Source organism: Lynx canadensis, chromosome A1 (assembly GCF_007474595.2).
Source record: "Lynx canadensis isolate LIC74 chromosome A1, mLynCan4.pri.v2, whole genome shotgun sequence".
NCBI lineage: Eukaryota > Metazoa > Chordata > Mammalia > Carnivora > Felidae > Lynx > Lynx canadensis.
The window spans coordinates 27,483,335-27,502,686 of record NC_044303.2 but is presented as its reverse complement, the minus strand read 5'-3'; the positions used below and the strand labels follow the sequence as shown (position 1 = coordinate 27,502,686).

The following is a 19,352-nucleotide window of genomic DNA, read 5'->3' as shown; positions in this document are numbered from 1 at the left end:
CCTTCACTGGCTTCATCTGTTGGTGAATTTTTGCACCAAAAGGCTTCACTTAAACATTAATAATAAAATGGATCTTTCTACATCCAAGTCAGCACAAAACCATTTGTGGGGAGTGAGGTTTATTTCCTTATGTTTCTTCTTTGTAATTTCATCTTAAATATAACCGTCCATGCGGAGCGAAGGGTAGAATACGCAAATTACCACTTCTATTGCTTTCATGGGTTGGAGAATTGCGGCATTAAACAGAAGTATGATCAGTAGTTGGGGGTGGGAAGAAAGGTCTGGTGTGGGTCAGAGACCTATAGGCATTGCGGTTGGAGCCTCCGGGTCTCCCTTGAATAGCAATTTGATGAGAATAACATCAGACCATAGGGTTTAAATCCTGGCCCCCGGTAGGAAGGAGGGTTGGGGAAGAGCCAGCTCCACCACACAATGCCCAAGAGGCCCAACCTTGACTTTGGGCCTCCGAATCTCCGTCAAACAAAAAACCCTACACGTCCTAGGGGGTCTCAGCTCGGAGTCTGACCCCAGGTTTCGCTGGGACAAAACGGTCCCCGCCTGGGTGAGAAGGAGATCTTCTGGGGCCACGCCCTCCTTTGGGGCAGCGGGGGGCGGTGCCAACTAAACCCGCGAGTGAACCGCCCTAACTAGTTTGTCCCTGCGGCCGTCTCGTAGGCGACGCCCCGGCGCCCGGAGTCCTCCCCGCCTCCCATTGCCATGGCTGCCGGTGGCGGCGTCGCTCCTGCTGGCGAAGGTCTGCGTTACGCCGAGTATTCGCCGCCGGCGACCAAAAGGGCCGATGCGGACGTCGACCACGGACTGGTGAGTCCCGCCGGCCGTTCCCGCCCGTCTCCGGGCCTGCCTGCTGGCACCCCGCGTACTCCTGTAGGCCGTGCGTCACTCCTCACCCCTCTCTCCCTTCCGACGGTGGTAGTCCCGGCGTTCACGTCCTTGTCCCACCCCCTCTTTCGTGCGCCGAGCTGTGCTCGGTGCCGGGCGTGGACGAGTAGGCGTGTGTAGCCTCTGTTCCCTCAAGGAGCTTACAGTCTTGCGGGGAGATAGACCAGGAGACAGGCAGTTGCGGATACCGCGTGATAAGTACGGTAGGATGGATTCGCCGATCACCTATCATCCCTAGGTAGGATGGATTCACCTATCGCCTAGAGTGGACCGCACTCCAGCCTTGCGGGGTAAGGCGTGAAGTCAGAGGAGGCTTCTTGGAGAAAGACGGTTAAAAACTAAGATCTGAAGAATGAGTGGCAGATAACTCAGCGAAAGGAAGAGGAAAAAGTGTTTCAGGCACCGGTAGTAGTGTCTACAGTGTCGTAAGCCAGAGAAACAGGGCCCAGTTGGAAATTGCAAGTGGTTTCTTCAGGCTAAAATGCAGAGCTGGGAAAAGTAAGTGTCCAGTAGAAGCGTAATGCAAGCCACATACAGATCTTTAAGTTTTCTGTAGCCATTTTTAAAACGTGAAAAACAGGTGAAGTTAATTTAATTATCTTTTTAATGTTTATTTTTGAGAGAGAGAGAGAGAGCGGGGGAGGGGCAGAGAGAGAGGGAGACACAGAATCGGAAGTAGGCTCAAGGCTCTGAGCTGTCAACACAGAGCCTGATATGGGGCTCGAACTCACAAACCGGGAGATCAAGACCTGAGCGGAAGTCGGATGTTTAACCGACTGAGCTACCCAGGTGCCCCAGGTGAATTTAGTTTTAACAATGTATTTTATTTAGCCCCGTGTATCCACGTTGATATTTTGACATGTAATCAATATAAAACTGTTGAGGTATTTTTTATTTGTATCCTTTTTTTATTGTGCCAAGTCGTTGAAATCCAGGGTGTGTTTTACACTAATGGCATATCTTACCTGAGACTAGCCACATTTCAAGCGCTCAGCCACATGTAGCTAGTGGCTACATTATTAATCCGTGCAGTTGCCAGATAGAAGTGGGGGCTAGAACATGCAAAGTATCTGATAAAACACGTGAACAAGTTAGGATATCCTGAGGGCAGTGATACCATTTTGATGAGCTTTAAGCAGAGAAGTGACAGGTTTGGCTGTTGTAGAGTTCTCTCAGGCTTTGTGTAAGAAGAGTGGAAGAAGTCTAGAAACATGGCTGTTTTGTTTCTTTTTCACGTGGCATTCCATGCTGTGCCAGCCTGCCGTGATGTAGACCTTGCCTTTAGATGCACAGCATTTAACTGTCCCATACCCTTTGTTGACTACTGTACTATGACATTTTTTATGTTGACCTGTCGTTTTCCGGTATTTTTCTAAGTTTCCTAAGAGCAGGGACTGGGGATTTTCTTCTAGTAACCACTCACTTTGTGGGCACTCAGTTATCCTTGCTTGATTAACTGATACATTTCTGGAGTGGTCAGATTGGGCTTGCCTGGGAAGGTTTCCGGAAGCAATGTGTTTTCATTCAACAGACACTTCTTGAATACTGTGCCAGTTATTATTCTAAGGCCTTGGGATAGGTGAGTAAACAAAACAGGTGAAGGTTTGAAGTAGTAAGCTCTGAGCTCTTACTTGTTTGAGTCATTTCATACCACAACCTTGGGAGGAAGGTTTTTTCTCATTTAAGAAATGAGGAGATTCAGAAAGTGGTAAGTAGGGGCGCCTGAGTGTCTCAGTTGGTTAAGCGTCCGTCTTCAGCTCAGGTCATGATCTTGCAGTCTGTGAGATTGAGTCCCGTGTTGGGCTCTGTGCTGACAGCCCAGAGCCTGGAGCCCGCTTCAGATTCTGTGTCTGCCCCTTCCCTGCTCATGCTCTGTCTCTCTCTGTCTCAAAAATAAATAAAAACATTAAAAAAAAAAAGTGGTAACTTACCCAGGATCATTGTCATAATAAGGGGCAGACCTAGGATTCCCTCTACCCTTCCACCGTGACTTGCTGACTTCTTAGAAATAAGGCTTTTTGAGGGTAATATTCAGTCTGTGATGTAGACCGGGTAAGTTCTTAGGTAGAGGAATCTCTTTATGGAGAATTGTAGAAATCTCAGTACTGGACCGACTTGCAAGGCAGTTGGCAGCTCTGGTATTTTGAAGATAGAAGTAATATTGGTGATCTTTCACATCTGTAGGTACTTCATTTGGAAGAGGGTATGTGTAGAATTTAAGATATCAGTTAGATGTCTTCAGTAGTCCAGGCACATGAAGGCTAAAGTGTGGGCCAGTGATTCTAAAGTGATTCCTGTCCTACCTAGTGCCCCCTTTTTTATAATAAATATTTTGTAAAGTCTTCTGTAATATCCTAAAATGATCATCATAGACAATGAAATATACTCATAAATATAACTTTTAAAAGTCAACGCAGTGCAGGGCACCTGGGTAGCTCAGTTGGTTAAGTGGCGTCTGACTCTTGTTTTCAGATTGGGTCATGATTGCACGGGTTCGTGAGATCAAGCCCCGCGTGGGACTCTGCACTGACATCACAGAGCCTGCTTGGGATTCGGTCTTCGCTCTCTCTCCCTCCTTCCCTCCCTCCCCCTCTCTCAAAATAAATCAATTAAAAAAAAAAAAACAAACAACCAATGTAGTGCTTTAACTGAAACATAAAGGTGAAATATTTTATTAGAAAATAACAGGTTTGCTATTTAGGTATGTAAATGCTCAGACATGATTATATTAGAAGATAAAATGAAGTAATCAATTGCTGGCATATTGCAAAGAATCACTATGAATGTGACAACTATAAATGCAGACTGATTTCACATGCATTCTGGCATTTCAGATACCGTAAGGGCCATCATCATTGACAAACTGATTTTTCCCAAATTGTTAACAATGTTTGGTAAAATTTTGAACACAACAAAGTGGATACTTCCCTCAATTTACATAAATAATAGTTGCACTTCTGAAAAATTTGGTCTACTTTAAAATAGCACAAAAATGGGGCGCCTGGGTCGCTCAGTCGGTTGAGCCTCCGACTTCGGCTCAGGTCACGATCTCGCGGTCCGTGAGTTCGAGCCCCGCGTCGGGCTCTGGGCTGATGGCTCAGAGCCTGGAGCCTGCTTCTGATTCTGTGTCTCCCTCTCTCTCTGCCCCTCCCCCGTTCATGCTCTGTCTCTCTCTGTCCCAAAAAATAAATAAACATTAAAAAAAATTTTTTTTAAATAGCACAAAAATGATATGTTTTATATATACTATATTATAAAAGTTTAGACTAAGATGATCATAAGTAAACTTTCCACCTACTTAATGCCCAGCAGATCTTTTAAAATCCTGAGGGATGCAGACAGTTCTCTGTTATACAGGGTTGTCTTACACATTTTAGGACTTCTAGGATGAATGGTTCCCCATCCATCAAATACCCTCTGTCCTATCCAAATGATTGTGACAACCAAAAGGTCCTCACAGATTTTCAAAATGTCCCTAAGGATCTGTTCTGCTTCTGTTGGAATCATTGGCCCAGGTAATGACCAATGATGTGTTCGAAGATAAGAGAACTGATAGTAATAATTTTGGGAGAGCTTGGAAGTACTGAAAGTGATGGGAAGCTGACAAAGAGTAAGTGTTAGGAAAAAAGAAACAACCCAGGAGTGAGACATATGGGTAATCTTAGGAAATAAAATAGTAAAAAATAAAATATCAAGGAGTTGAAGAAGAAATTTTTTACATTGTTTCTTAAAAAGATCCAATTTATTTTAAAGTTGTTGAAATATACTAAAGCAGCTGTAGATGTTAAATAACTCTTTCTCAGGTAAACTTCCCTTTAGAGACTAGGAATTAATGTGCAATAACCAGTTTAGGAGATTAAAAAGATAAAAATACAGGCAAAAATACCCGTGTCATACCTTGAATAAAATAGTGGCTTAAAATTAATTTTTTAATAGAGGTCATGGTCAGATTTTGCTTTGTAGCAAAACTGATTCTTATGAAAAAGTAGAGAAGAAACTTGAATGTTAGGAAGAGAATATTACCAGTTTTTAAAGCATTTTGAAAAAAACCCGGTTTGTATGAAATGATAGCCTTCAGTTTTCAGTACTTTCCCAAAAAGCGTAACTCCTAGTGTCAGTAGCATAGTGTAACATGTAATTAGCCACATACACATTTCAGTATAGGCCAGCTAGGAAACGAAAACCTATCAAACATGTAAGTCATTAACTACTTACTACCAAAACAAATCACTTCTAGTATTTTTCATTGCAATTTGATTTAAAATGTTTACCTTGAAGCTTCCCTTTGAAGAAATCACATGACTTACATATTGTATACCCATATTTTTAATTTTATCTGATTTTTTCCCTCACTGTTATCATAAGCGGAGGTTAACTTTGTATGATAAGAGGAGGCTGAAATCTAAGCTCCATGGGCAGGGACTTTGCTTGCTGTCTGTGTTTTTCCAGCATTTATAATGGTGCCTGATATGTGATAAGCTTTCCAAAAAGAAATTGCTGAATGAATAAATGTTATTCTGGAATGGGAAGGAATGAGAACTATTCTCTCAGTGAATGGAGTTAATAAGAATTTCCACTTGTCTCACCACTGAGTCCTACAAACAAAAATACAAACTTCAGCTGCCTAAAATGTAGCTTATTATGTTCTCTCCCCATACGAGCTGATTCTCTTCTTTCCCCTATCGTGAACAATGCCATTATCACTTCTGGTTTCTTCTCTATCTCCAGGTTTCTTCTGTTAGTCCGTTATCCTGATCTCTGATTTCTTTCTCTGACCTTGCCACTGCTATTCTGTTAGTCTTTATCATCTCTCCCCTGGCCTATTGTAATAGCCTTTAAAAAGCAGTCCTCTTGGCTTCTGGTACTTTATCCTTTTTAAACTTCACACTGCCATCAGTTATTTTTATAACCTTTTTATAAGTGTACCATGGTCCAAACTTTCCTCAGGGTGGTATACAGGGCTTTCTATCAACTGACTCCCAAACAACTTACCCCAACCCTATTTTCCATTCCCCACACTGCACTGTACCCTGTGCTCTGACTTCACTTGGTGTGGTTTTCTCCTCTGTCTGAAATTCTTTGCCTGGCAAACTCCTGTTCATTTTGTGAGACTCAGGTTACTGATGTGAAGCCTTGCCTGACTCAAGTTCCCTCTCCCTAGTAATGTTTCCTCGTGTACTTCCTCAGAAAGTTGTACAGTTTTTTGAAATATTTCATATATCAAAATTATTCATTGTTGGGGTGCTAGGGTGGCTCAGTCAGTTAAGCATCGACTCTTGATTTCGGCTCAGGTCATGACCTCACAGTTTGAGTTCAAGCCCTGTGTCGGACTCTATGCTGACAGTGCAGAGCCTGCTTGGGATTCTCTCTCTCCCTCTCTTTCTATGCCCCTTCTCTCTGCATGTGCACACTCTCTCTCAAAATACATAAATAGACTTTAAAAAGTTACTCATCTTTGTATAAGCACCCAGGCTGTGAAGTCTTCTGAGCAAGAACTTTTTTATGCTTCTGTGATTGCACTGTAATTGACCCAGGGTAGTCACTTAATTGTTTATTAAATGAACAGCTATTAACTTTATTACTGTTGAGTGACTTAAACATGAATGTTTGATTCTGACATTGATGAATGTGTTTTTTCTGTAGGATTTCTCCTTTATGTTAGCCTCTGAGGAAGAACAGGAGTCTTTGTGTTACTTAGCACCGGGCCTGGTGCATGCTGAGTAAATGTTTGTATATGTATATGGTAAATGCTAAATAAATATTTGTGGTATGAGTGAATAGTCTCCATCTTTACTCTCTGCATCGCCAGTTCTGCCTCTTCCTGAGGCAGAATGATTTTTTTCCTTCTTAATTTCCCACTGGTACAGCTATTGTCTATCTTGAACTTAAGTGTTATAGTCTCCATAGAAGTTTCAGCATTTTATAACACTTTCAGGCAACTTATATTTATTGAGAGGGTTATTTACTGCTTATGCTGTTTTGGAAGAATAAAATGCCTTAGGGAATTAGTAAACAAATTTGATGCTCTTTTTCCCCTCCCCCAGCAGTGGCAGTTGTGATGGAGTGAGCTGTTTTCCCAATTTTCAGAAATACTTGGATTCATAGTAGTGGAACATTTAAATTTTTTAGTTTGTTTGGTTTTTTTTGTTTGTTTTTTTTCTGGTGAAGATTTGAAATTAGGTGACAGTAACAGATACCAGACTTGACCCACTTGTTGATTTGCTGGTATTTAAATAGTGCTTCTCTTTTTTGAAATATGTCTTTTAAACTAAGATTAGATAGCCTTCATAGGCAGGGACCAAGTTTTAAGGATCCTCGTTCTCTCAGCTCTCAACATAGTACCAGTAACCTGGTTACTGCTCCATAAATTTTTATTGAATGTTTAAATTAGCAATTGAATGAAAACAACTGGATAGGAAAAAAATAGAAGATGAGAGAAATGTTTTATAGAATTATGAACTGATAGCCCTAAGGAATAAAAAAGAATAAGATAAATGAGACTCTCTTGTTTCACTTTTTAATGGTAAAGAGAGGGCTAAAATATAAGTAATAGTCTGTGTAGTCAGAGTATACGTAATACTCTGACTTCTGATGTGCTTTTCTAGGTTTTGGTAATTTTATTGCTTATTAACCTCCAATAACACAGTCTCCAACTCTGTTTTTAAAGTTTGTCAATTCAGTTTAATTAAAAAAATTTGGGGGGCACCTGGGTGGCTCAGTCGGTTAAGCGTCCGACTTCAGCTCAGGTCACGATCTTGTGGTCCGTGAGTTCAAGCCCCGCGTCGGGCTCTGTGCTGACAGCTCACAGGCTGGAGCCTGCTTCCGATTCTGTGTCTCCCTCTCTCTCTGCCCCTCCCCCGTTCATGCTCTGTCTCTCTCTGTCTCAAAAATAAATAAACGTTAAAAAAAATTTTTTTTTTTGAACACCAAATATATGGAAGCTATATACTAGATGTCTGTGGGGAGGATATGGATAAACCAGGATTGCCACTCTCAATGACGGATGTCAGCAAATTTATTTTGTAGAGGGCTAAATAGTATTTTAGGCTTTGCAGGCCATAGGGTCGCTACTATACTACCGAACTCTGCCATTGTAAAGCCAAAAGTAGCCATAGATAATCCATAAATATGGCTGTATTCCAAAAAATATTTATTCCAATAAAATTTTATTTATCCAACAAAATAGTTGGAGGGCCGCATTTGGCCTGTGGGCTTTAAGTTTGCCCGTCACTGCTCAAGAAGGTAAATTGGATCAAATTTAAATACCTAATGCAAGACCGATTCTATTAAGTGCTGTCCTATTTTAAAACTCCTAGAAGAGAAAACATGGGCAGCAATTTCTTTGATATTGGCCTTAGCAACATGTTTTAGATATGTCTCTTCGGGCAAGAGAGACAAAAGCAAAACTACCTAAATGTGAGATACGGAGTCCCATTTTATTAGGTAAAGTACTGAGGCTAAGTGCTGTAGTAAGTACAAAGATGAATCAAACATGGGTTTCTCCTCAAGAGCCTTGAAAAATATCTCATTTTTCAAGAGAAGCTAGAAAGAGAGAAAACCAACTGTAGCTTATATTAAGGGGGAAAAAATAAGGGAAAATATGTTGGGATAAGATTGTGGATATACCTGAGTGGCAGGTTAAGGAACGAATACCTTATCTATAGGCTGTTGCAGTTTTGTAGGAGCTGTGTGATCAGTAGTGGGCTTCAGGAAGATAAAGCCTAGGGCATTGTTCAAGAAGGGTAGAGGATAGAGAAGCAGAAGAGGGCAAGACCAGTTAAGATTGTATTACAGTGGACAGTCCTCTGGAGTCTAGAAGCCGTAATGGCAGCTGTAATAGTGGTGGTAGCTAAATGTTTTGTACCAGGCATTAGGCTAGTTCTTTAAATGCATGAACCAATTTAGTCCATGTAATAACCGGGTGAAATGTAGATACTGTTATAATCCCCCACTGATGGATGAACGAATCAAAGCTTAAAGCAGTGAAATAATTTGTCCAGTGCCACACAGTTGATGTGTGGATGAGCTCCAAAGGTGTTCTGCTTTCTTTTCTTTCTTTTTTTTTTTTAGTTTTTTTTTTATTTTAATGTTTATTTAATTTTGAGAGAGCCAGAGCATGAGCAGGAGGGGGGCAGAGAGCGAGGGAGACACAGAATCCGAAGCAGTCTCCAGGCTCTGAGCTGTCAGCACAGAGCCTGACGTGGGGCTCGAACTCACAAACTGCGAGATCATGACCTGAGCCGAAGTCAGTCGCTTAACCAACTGAGCCACCCAGGCACCCCGGAATTCTGCTTTCTTTACTCTGCTTTTACTCAAAATATATTCCATCTCCATTGCCCTTCAACCTGTCTGTGTCCTCAAGGTCTAACCAGGAAAACAGACACATTTAAATTATGTAAAACAAAGGAAATGGAATGTAGAGAGTTGGTTTTACAGGTGAAGGAGTTGTTGAGAAGATGGCATTGTGAGGCAGTGCAGAGGCTGAGAACAGGAAAAAGCCACTAGCGCTCTCTGGCTGCAGGGTCAAAAGGAAGAGGTGTTTTCATAACCACTGTTCTGTAACTAGACCGTGGGGGTCTGTGCAGGAGGGAGCTGGAGCCTCGGAGACGCTGCTGCTGTGAGAGCTGCTACAAGGCAGAGGAAAGGGGAGAAATACTGTGGACTTTCCTTTTTCCCCACCCTCTTGTCTCCCACCATTGAGCCCCATTCATCAGACTCACCTGGAGCCCGGTGACACAGGAGCCTGCAGGACTCAGCTCTCCTCCCAAAAGAACAGAGTAGGGAAAAGCCGGGAAATGGATCAGTGAATGCAAACAGGTCTGGGACCAACACACTCTTATCTGTTTTCAGCTGTAAGGTGATTTGAATTTCACAGATGTGAGAAATTTGAAAGCATAGTCTCCTACAAGCAGTGTTACCAAACACTAGTTTATAAATGGTGTGTATTCCCTTAGCCCACAGGTCTATGTAACTCACAGCGTAAGACAGTATTTCAGGAACTCCATTTTCACTGTCTTATGTGCTCTGAATGTTATCTAAATGCTGTTAGGGATTCAATAAACATTATTAGCTCTCGTGAAAAATCTAATCACATATAACATTTTTTTTCTTTTAAAATTAGATGTTTTTTCAACTACAGTTTTAGATTTACAGAAAAGTGAGAAGAGAGCACACAGAATCTCCATGTACCCACACTCAGTTTCTCCTTTTAACATCTTGTGTTAGTATGGTACATTTCTTATCATTAACAAACGATTGTTGCTTCATACATTATTAACCAGAGTCCCTACTTTATTCAGAATCTCTTGGTTTTTACCTACAGCCCTTCTAATGTATTCCACGATCTCATCCAGGAGATCACATTACATGTAGTTTTCATGTCTCTTTTGGCTCCTCTTGGCCGACAGTTTCTCAGACTTGCCTTGTTTTTGATGCGCCTGACAGATGTGAGGAATGCTTATTCCGATATTTTGTAGTGCCCCTCCACTGGAATTTGTCCATATGGAAGGCACGTACTAGAAACATGATTTCTCACTATTTGGGTTCTCCTTGAACTAATCTGATGACGTAGCATTTGTCTGGTTTCTCCACTGTAAAGTTAGCTGTTTTTTCCCCTTTCCCTTCCCCTACTGGACTTTTTGAAAGGAAGTCACTATGTATGGCCTACATTTAAGGAGTAGGGAGTTATGCTTCCCCTCCTTGAGGGTGGAGTTCTTTATGAAAGTATTTGGAATTTTTCTGCACAGGAGATTTGTCTCTTCTCCCCCATTTATTTATTTATTCCATCATGTATTTATATTGGCCTGGATTCATGGATATTTATACTTTGGGTTATAACAGTATTGTTTATTTTGTTGTTTAAATTATTCTTCCTTCGGCCTTGGTATCTCTTTCAGTTGGTTCCCATATACCTTTGACATACCCCATTATTGTGGAGTTTTTTTGAGCGCTTCCTTACTTCTGGCACTATAAGGCGTTCTAGGCTTATTTTGTATATTTCTTGCTCCTGTCCTAGAATCAGCCATTTCTCCAAGAAGCCTTGTGTGTATAACATTTTATCTCATGGGAAACTTCATTCTGGGTCACAACTCTGGATCCTAATAGTTTCATTTTTATCCTCTTACCCAACTTGTCCCCATTTTCCTTATCTTCCTCTTGTGTAGCTGATGAAGTATGATAGTAAAAGACTTCCTTGTCTTGGAGTAAGTGGCTTTGCTTTTAGTCCACTAGAGAATGTGGCATTTCTCCTACAGCTTCAGCAATGCACTTTTTTGCTTTGTTGGTTTGGCTTTATTTTTGTTTTTCAATATCTGCCGACAGAGAGTGTCAGGGGATTGTGAAATCAGAGAGAGAGAGAGAGAGAGAGAGAGAGAGAGAGAGAGAGAGAGATTCATCAATTGTTCTGTATTTATCATTATTTTTCAAGTTTGTTATAGTTTTACCAGGTCAGTGAACAGAAGTGCCTATGTCCAGGGATAAGGTAAAATATCACATATTCCTCTAAGTAATTTATTATGGTCTTCCAGAGAATAATTCCACTTCCTTTTGGTATCTCTGGAATTTCACAGTAACTATCATCACCATCACAACTGAAAAAATAGTTTTGGGGGTGCCTGGGTGGCTCAGTCGGTTAAAACGTCCGACTTCTGCTCAGGTCATACTCTCCTGGTTTGTTAGTTCGAGCCCACATCCGACTTCTGCTGTCAGCGCACGGCCCACTTTGGATCTTCTGTCCTCTTCTCTCTACCCCTTCCCCCGTCGTGCTGTCTCTCTCCCTCAAAAATAAATAAACATTAAAAAATTAGTTTTGTATAGCAGGCATATAGAACTGAGGAGATAAGAACTAAGCCAGCCATGAAATCAGTTACAGATGGTACTACAAACAGCACTTTTCCCCTCAAATACTGCCTACATACAATGATGTTACAGTTTTATTCACCAAAAACTTTATTACTATATAGTATTTAATAATATTTCTAAATATATGGTTTTTGTAAAATTAGTAGATTTTTAAAGAGTAGATTTATTATTTTTTTTTTTTTAGAGAGAGAGAGAACATGAGCAGGGGAGAGGGACAGAGGGAGGGAGAGAGAGAGAGAGAGAGAGAGAGAGAGAGAGAATCTTTTATTTTTATTTATTTTTTTATTTTAAAGAGAGAGCATGCAAGTAGGGGAGAGGGGCAGATGGAGAGAGAGAATCTTAAGCAGGCTCCACACTCAGCATGGAGTCTGATGCAGGGCTCGATCCTACAACCCTGCAATCATGACCTGAGCTGAAATCAAGAGTCAGACACTCAACTGACACCCCTTTTCCAATGTGTGGCTTGAACTCATGACCCTGAGATCAAGACCTGAGCTGAGATCAAGAGTCGGACGCTTAAGCGACTGAGCCACCCAGGCACCCCTGTGAAGAATTTTAAATAGAAGTTTTAAAAAAGGCTCTGAATTGATACCCAGTTTGTATATTCCTTTAACTGATTCAGGGTAGCCCGTTTCAGCCTTTCCCTCCATTCTGGAAAACTTGTACTATTCTATTTAAACTACATGGAATATCATGTAGTTTAGAACTGTTGACTCATTCATTCTCATTTCTAAGTGTCAACACATCTATTTCTTTTTTTTTTAATTTTTAAAAAATATTTATTTTTGAGAGAGAGAGACAGAGAGAGAGAGAGAGAGAGAGAAGGGTAGGGGCAGAGAGAGAGGGAGACACAGAATCTGAAGCAGGCTCCAGGCTCTGAGCTGTCAGCACAGAGCCCAATGCAGGGCTTGAACTCAAAAACCGTGAGCTCGTGACCTGAGCTAAAGTTGGATGCTTAACCAACTGAGCCACCCAGGTGCCCCTAACACATCTATTTCTGATACTAAAGTTGTCTATATTGGTATCATAGAGTTTTTGACTCCGAGATTTTGTAGAGGATTACTTTTTCACTTTTGGGGGCGCCTGGGTGGTTCACTTGTTAAGCATCCGACTTCAGCTCAGGTCGTGATCTCATATTTCGTGAGTTTGAGCCCTGTGTTGGGCTCTGTGCTAACAGCTCAGAGCCTGGAGCCTGCTTCGGATTCTGTGTCTCCCTCTCTCTCTGTCCCACCCCCACTCACACTCTGTCTCTCTCTCTCTCAAAAATAAACATTAAAAATAAATAAAGGAGTTTTTTTTTTTTTTAATTCACTTTCGGCCAGTACAAGTTTTTTCCAGATTTGTTTGCCCCAAAACACTGCCTCTTAATCTTTTCAAATGTAAGTTCTTTTATAAAATGAAAAATTTCATACCTGTCTCCTCCTGCTTCCATAATATTAGTAATATTTTCTATTTTTATTCATTGCATGTATGAAAAGAAGATAAAACTGTATGATATGCATGAATGTACTGAGTGCATGATGTGCATGCAAATGGTTAAGGAGGAAGTAAACTAACAGTTAATGTCTGCTAAGTACCAAACACTGTGATTACATTGTCCCATTTCTCATCATAACCCTGTGAAGTTAGATGCTACTTTTCTTACATATAAGAAAACCAAGGACCAAAGAGTTCTCAAGGTCATATAGCTAGTAAGTGGCAGGACTAGAATATGAAACCAATTTTGACTTTGGAAGTCCTTGACTTTTTCACTAAATTATATTGCTGCTTCATCATTTAGATATCGGAAATTGATGAAATCCAACTCCAAGAAATGATTTATAGCCCTGATATTTGTGGTAATTTTCAGAGTCTTCAGATGCTTCAAGATAGTTTAAAATTCTTAAACCTTGAAGCAGAGTTAATTTTATCTCACCTTAACTCAGAAAGGAAGAAAAGAATACTGTGTAATGAAATTTAAGCTGTGAGTATTACCACTCCAAGAAATTGTTGCCTAAAGTAAAATAGGTTCTTGTAAGGGAGTAAAAGTAGCTTTTAGAAAGTGGCATGATTTGCCAAGCAAGAAGAATAAGCAAAGCTACAGAGTGTTGCAGGTAAGGTGTACATCAGATGTAATCTAAGAGAGTTTAGGGAGTACTTGCCCAGGGCCTCTAAAGTCAGTGTAATAAAAGCTTGTAGGAGTACATGATAGAGAAGAGGCCAGCTAGAGATTCAGCAAGATCATTTTTATGCTCAGGGTGCAAACTTAAGTGCAAGGATAAAAAGGGAGATGCCAGAGATCAGTGCATTTGTTTTTATTGGGGAGTGCCAGGGAGAATTTGTTTTTAAAGTTTATTTGTAAGTAGATAGGTCAGTGCATGTTTCACATATGCACTAATTTATTTAATTATCCCCTGTTGTTGGGTATTCTAATTGTTTCCAACTTTTTATATTATGAATAGCGCAGTTATAAATATTCTCATATATAAGTTTTTATGCACCTCTCTGATTATTTTCTTAGTGTAGTTTTTTCTAATTGTAGTTACTGAGCCTAGTGTCTTGCATATATTTAAGGCTGTTGATTCCTATGCTGAAATTACTTTCAAGACAGATTGTCCCAATTTGCATTCCCAGCATCAGTTCATGAGATTGTTCATTGAGTTACTCCCTCAACAACTTGTAAGACTTTCAGTTGTTGGCTAAATTGTGTGCCTTTCATTAGTACTGGTCTTTATACTGAAAGAATGACAGAGTGCCACATGTTCCCATCCAGAAGAAAAGTTGAAGGAAAATGAGTAATTCCACTTATTTGCTTATTGAAGTGGTCAGTTTTGTCCACTTCCATACTTAAAAACTGAATGATTTTAAAAATTTTTTTTTCAACGTTTATTTATTTTTGGGACAGAGAGAGACAGAGCATGAATGGGGGAGGGGCAGAGAGGGAGACACAGAATCAGAAACAGGCTCCAGGCTCTGAGCCATCAGCCCAGAGCCTGACGCGGGGCTCGAACTCAGGGACCGCGAGATCGTGACCTGGCTGAAGTCGGACACTTAACCGACTGCGCCACCCAGGCGCCCCAAAACTGAATGATTTTATATTAAATGTGAGAGTATTGAAAATACAACTTTTTGGGAGTGGGTGAGGGAATATAAAATTTTGTGAAAAAATAGGGAATTATGAGGAGTAAGGGCATCAAGGACCGGTGCTAGAATCTAGTTTGGCATGAAATAATTAAATGACATTATGTTCTCTAGGTCATTAAAAAACTAATAAATAGGATAAGACATTATAAGGTGTTTGTGAATGGGTGTTGAAGTCAGATAGGGATGTTTCATTGCCTATCAGCTCACACTGGAAGGATTGACGAATTTTTATAATCTTTTAAAAGAGCATGGCAATAACTTAAATTTTTTTTAATGTTTATTATTTATTTTTGGGAGAAATAGAGAGACAGAGTGCCAACAGGAGAGGGGCAGAGAGAAAGGGAGACACAGAATCCGAAGCAGGCTTCAGGCTCTGAGTTATCAGCACAGAGCCCAAGGTGGGGCTCGAACCCATGAAACACGAGCCGAAGTCGGATGCTTAACCGACTGAGCCACGCAGGTGCCCCATTTTTTTAAAAAAAATTTTTAATGTTTATTATTTATTTTTGAGGGAGATAGAGTGCAAGCAGGAGAGGGCATGGCAATAATTTTAAGTTGTTGCTTGAAGACATAGGGTCTGGTCTGGAATTAGGATACTTGTATTTTAGTCCAGGTGCAGACACTAATGACCAATGCTAAACCTTGGACAAGGAATGTCACTTTTTAGGACATCAGTGTCTTCCTCTATAAAATGTGGGTTTTTCTATGCTAGATGTTTTCTGTAATTCCTTTCAGCTCTATGATTGTGACATTGACTTACTGTATTAGTCAGAAACGACAACAAAACATTGGACACCCTATGGAAGCTGTTGGAAATAAAGCAAAACAGAAACATATCTTTTTGTATAAAAGTATGGTGTCTCTATATCTAGAATAATTTGTGTATTTCTGCTTGTACCTTTTAAAACAGTCAAATAGAAATGGAAATTTTCCAGGGGTGCCTGGGTGGCTCAGTGAGTAAAGTGTCTGACTTCGGCTCAGGTCATGATCTTACAGTTTGTGGGTTCGAGCCCCACGTCAGGTTCTGGGCTGACAGCTCAGAGCCTGGAAGCTACTTCAGATTCTGTGTCTTCTCTCTCTCTCTGCTAGTCCCCTACTCGTGCTCTGTCTCTCTTGCTCTCAAAAATAAATAATAAACATGAAAAAAACATTTTGATTTTTTTCCTTTTTAAATATTTATTTATTTATTTATTTATTTTCAATATATGAAATTTATTGTCAAATTGGTTTCCATACAACACCCAGTGCTCATCCCAAAAGGTGCCCTCAATACCCATTACCCACCCTCCCCTCCCTCCCACCCCCCATCAACCCTCAGTTTGTTCTCAGTTGAAAAAAACATTTTTAAAGAGAAATGGAAACTTGCCAGAAAGAGATGTATTGAGGGAAGAAGTATGTATTGAGTGTGGAGGTGTGGGGAGGGGAAAGCTCATTTGAAGAAAGGCAAAATTTGTTTAGAACTGTAATTCAAGGATAGTTTAGAACTCTTAATTCAGGACATCACTGGACATGGAAATAATTTAATAAAAGTACAGGAATAAAATGGTAAAGGATATCTGTTGGATAAAAAAGTCTCTGTCCTCCAAATTTTAGAAAACAGAACTGAGGATACTCCTTAAACATAAAAGAGATCAATTTAAGACCAGCAAATTAAATAGCAGTGATGAACAAGTTAAAGTAACTCTTAGACCTAAATGAACCTTGAAGTGCCCAGAAGACCCAGCTTTTGAGAAGAGGTATATCTGAAGCTTCAGATCAAAGAACACATTTCAGAAGTTGTATTTATAGATTTGATGTGTTTAACATCAAGAGCTACAAAGGAAGAATACAGAGCCTATGATAGTTATTACTTTTTAATAGGTATTTTCCAAATGCTGTGGTTATTTTTCAGTATCATTCTGAGTTAGCTTTCTGATCAGAATTTTGCTTCAAAAATCTTGTCTGTTTTTGGTCTGTCTGCTTAATCTTGAAATGATTCCATATTGTTAAATAGATGGAAGGTTGACTTTATGTTTTATGAGTTGTCTGATCTAATCTGTTTAAAATATTCCATAGGTAACTAGTCTAATCTGTATTTAACATTTTATAGATATTTAATATATTCTATAGATGATCCCTGCCCTCTATCACACATACACATTCACTTGGGATGACCAAAGGTCACAATGAGTTAAGGGCAGAACCCTAGTCAGAAGTCAGGTTTCCCAGCTTCTAACCTTTATTTTGTCTCTATACCTTCCCTTTTTCCTCTTTGGCCTAACCTTGACTGTGTCCTTCAGCTTTATCTGGACTCTTCTCAGAAGCCATCTATTGCCTAGAAGCAGAGTACTCAATCAGCTGGCCATCTGTCTGTCTAACCATCTGTCCCCATATACATCCATCCTGTCAACTAACTACTAGCTTATTTAGCCCATACTATATTTGGGGAATATAAAGATGAATAAAGCCTACTTTTTGCTCTCTAGAGGCTCATGATTTAGTAAGGGAGACAATTCTGGGATCACAATGGAAAAATAAACTGGGAGATAGAGAGGTGGTATTGATGTTGGAATAGGGGAGATTCCAATGACATTGATTTCTTTCATATTTGAGAGTTTACTTGATCTTGCTGCCTTGTCTAGAGTAGTTCCATTTTTCTTCTTTCCTGTTTAGTAGCTGAAAAGCCATGTTCGCAACACTCTTCTCTGTTAGGGATAAGGATTGATCATATCACCTTTTCGTGAAGGGTGGTGACATAGAAGGGCAGGGACTAGTGGAGTCAGTGAGGGTAGTGGGGATATGACTCAGGTACCTCTGCTCCCTTGCTCACAGCCAGCAGCTTCAGAGGAGAGAGAACTTATTTTAATAAAAAGTGCCGTGTTCTGGATACAGGGTTGGGACCAGCTCCTACGGAAAATGTGTAAGAGTAGGTACAGGTTTCTTATTGGCAGCCTCTGTCAAATATCTGCAAAAGCCCTCTTTCAGCCTCTCAATTCCATTGCTCCCTACTACATCAACGAAAATGAAATAAAGATATTAAAATGAAGTCTTCCCCTCTCAAGTTATATCTAGTGTTAAAGTGAAAGTTTTCACAAAATTTCTAATTCCAATTACTATATGATTATAATTTTATACGCATAGAATAGTTTTTACTTAGTGCATCCTTGTTCCAAAATTTACTGATGAACTGTGTTAACACTAGCAAAGTATGTGTACTAGATTATTCTTAGCGCTCTGGTTATCTCAGTATAATTGTATAAAGCGGTGGATCTTAACTTCGATGTTCCCACATATTAATATAGCAACACGAGAAAATGGATGGGGTTTACAACCATGTGCTTTTGCAAGTAGCCTAGAGCATGCTTTATATGTGGTCCATAATCTGACTTAAAGTCTGAGCCTAAGAATGGAAGTGTCCTATGCATCAACTTTTGAGAATCATTGACAACTAGTATTAGCATACCTTTATTATCCAAGAAGTATTTCTAGCTAAAAATCTAGTAAGTTTTAAAAGGAATTAAATATACTTATGGATAAATAAAATAATGAAAGCAAACTAGTAAAATTTGAAGGCATGCATGGTTTAAGATTGTGAATCAGTTTGTAACCTTTGTGAGGTTAGTTTCTCTAACTGAAACTTACTGATCTGTTTCTCTATCCCTACTGCAGTGTCTGGTCTGTAGTAGGCACCCAGATTAAATGTTTAAATGTTGATTTAATTAGTGAATAATATATGAATCAAGGGCATATGCCTAAAAGCTTTATTTTCTGGTCCTAAAGCAGAAATCTGTATCAGTCAGGATTTTCCAGAAAACAGAACCAAGTAGTATGTATTATTTATCTATTTATTTATTTTGATGATTTGGCTTAAATAGTTACATGGACTGGCAAGTCTAAAATTTGTAGGGCGGGCCTGCAGGCTGGAAGCTTTCAGACAGCAGCTTATTCTTGAGGCAGAATTTCTGCTTCCTTAGGGAACCTTTCAGCTGATTGTGTGAGGCCCACCAATATTATCAAAGATAAATTTCTTTAAAGATAATACGCACTAGCCACAGGTATGAAATACCTACACAATAGTGTTTAAATGACTGACGTAGCCAAATGGACATATGAAATGAACCATCACAGTGTCTTTAGGTTTAAGGACATGAAACCAAATGTACAGCCTGGTTTGGCAAACCTGTGATGAGCCCGGGAGCTCTTTGTGCTCTCTGAGGCATCCAGGGCTAGGTTGATACTGGGGCAGGATTTTGACAAGCTATATTGAATGTGAAAAAGAAAGCTGCTTATCTTATTAGGAAAAGGGGAGATAAGGTTTACATCAGTGGGTCACTGAAGAAATGCAAAATAGTACTTGAAGACTATTCTTAAGAAATCACTATTTACAGCAAGGATTTCAGTTTGGGGATTTTAATTATATGAGAAAGTGGAGAAATACTCAATTGGACCATGCCTGAGTTTTGTTTCTTAACTATGTTTGACTTTTGGCT

General features: G+C 39.9%; 1 protein-coding gene across 2 annotated transcripts in view; it reads left to right on the top strand.

Annotated features, from left to right (window-relative positions):
• The first annotated feature begins 689 nt into the window (after positions 1-689).
• Positions 690-19,352, top strand: part of DNAJC15 (DnaJ heat shock protein family (Hsp40) member C15) — a 99,500-nt gene continuing 80,837 nt past the window's right edge. For both annotated transcript variants that reach the window (XR_003967915.2, XM_030311397.1), the window contains exon 1: positions 690-822. Coding sequence is in view for 1 of the 2 variants with exons in the window: in XM_030311397.1 (XP_030167257.1) it covers positions 718-822 (105 nt within the window). In the remaining variant the exon portion in view is untranslated. The remainder of the gene's footprint in view (positions 823-19,352) is intronic.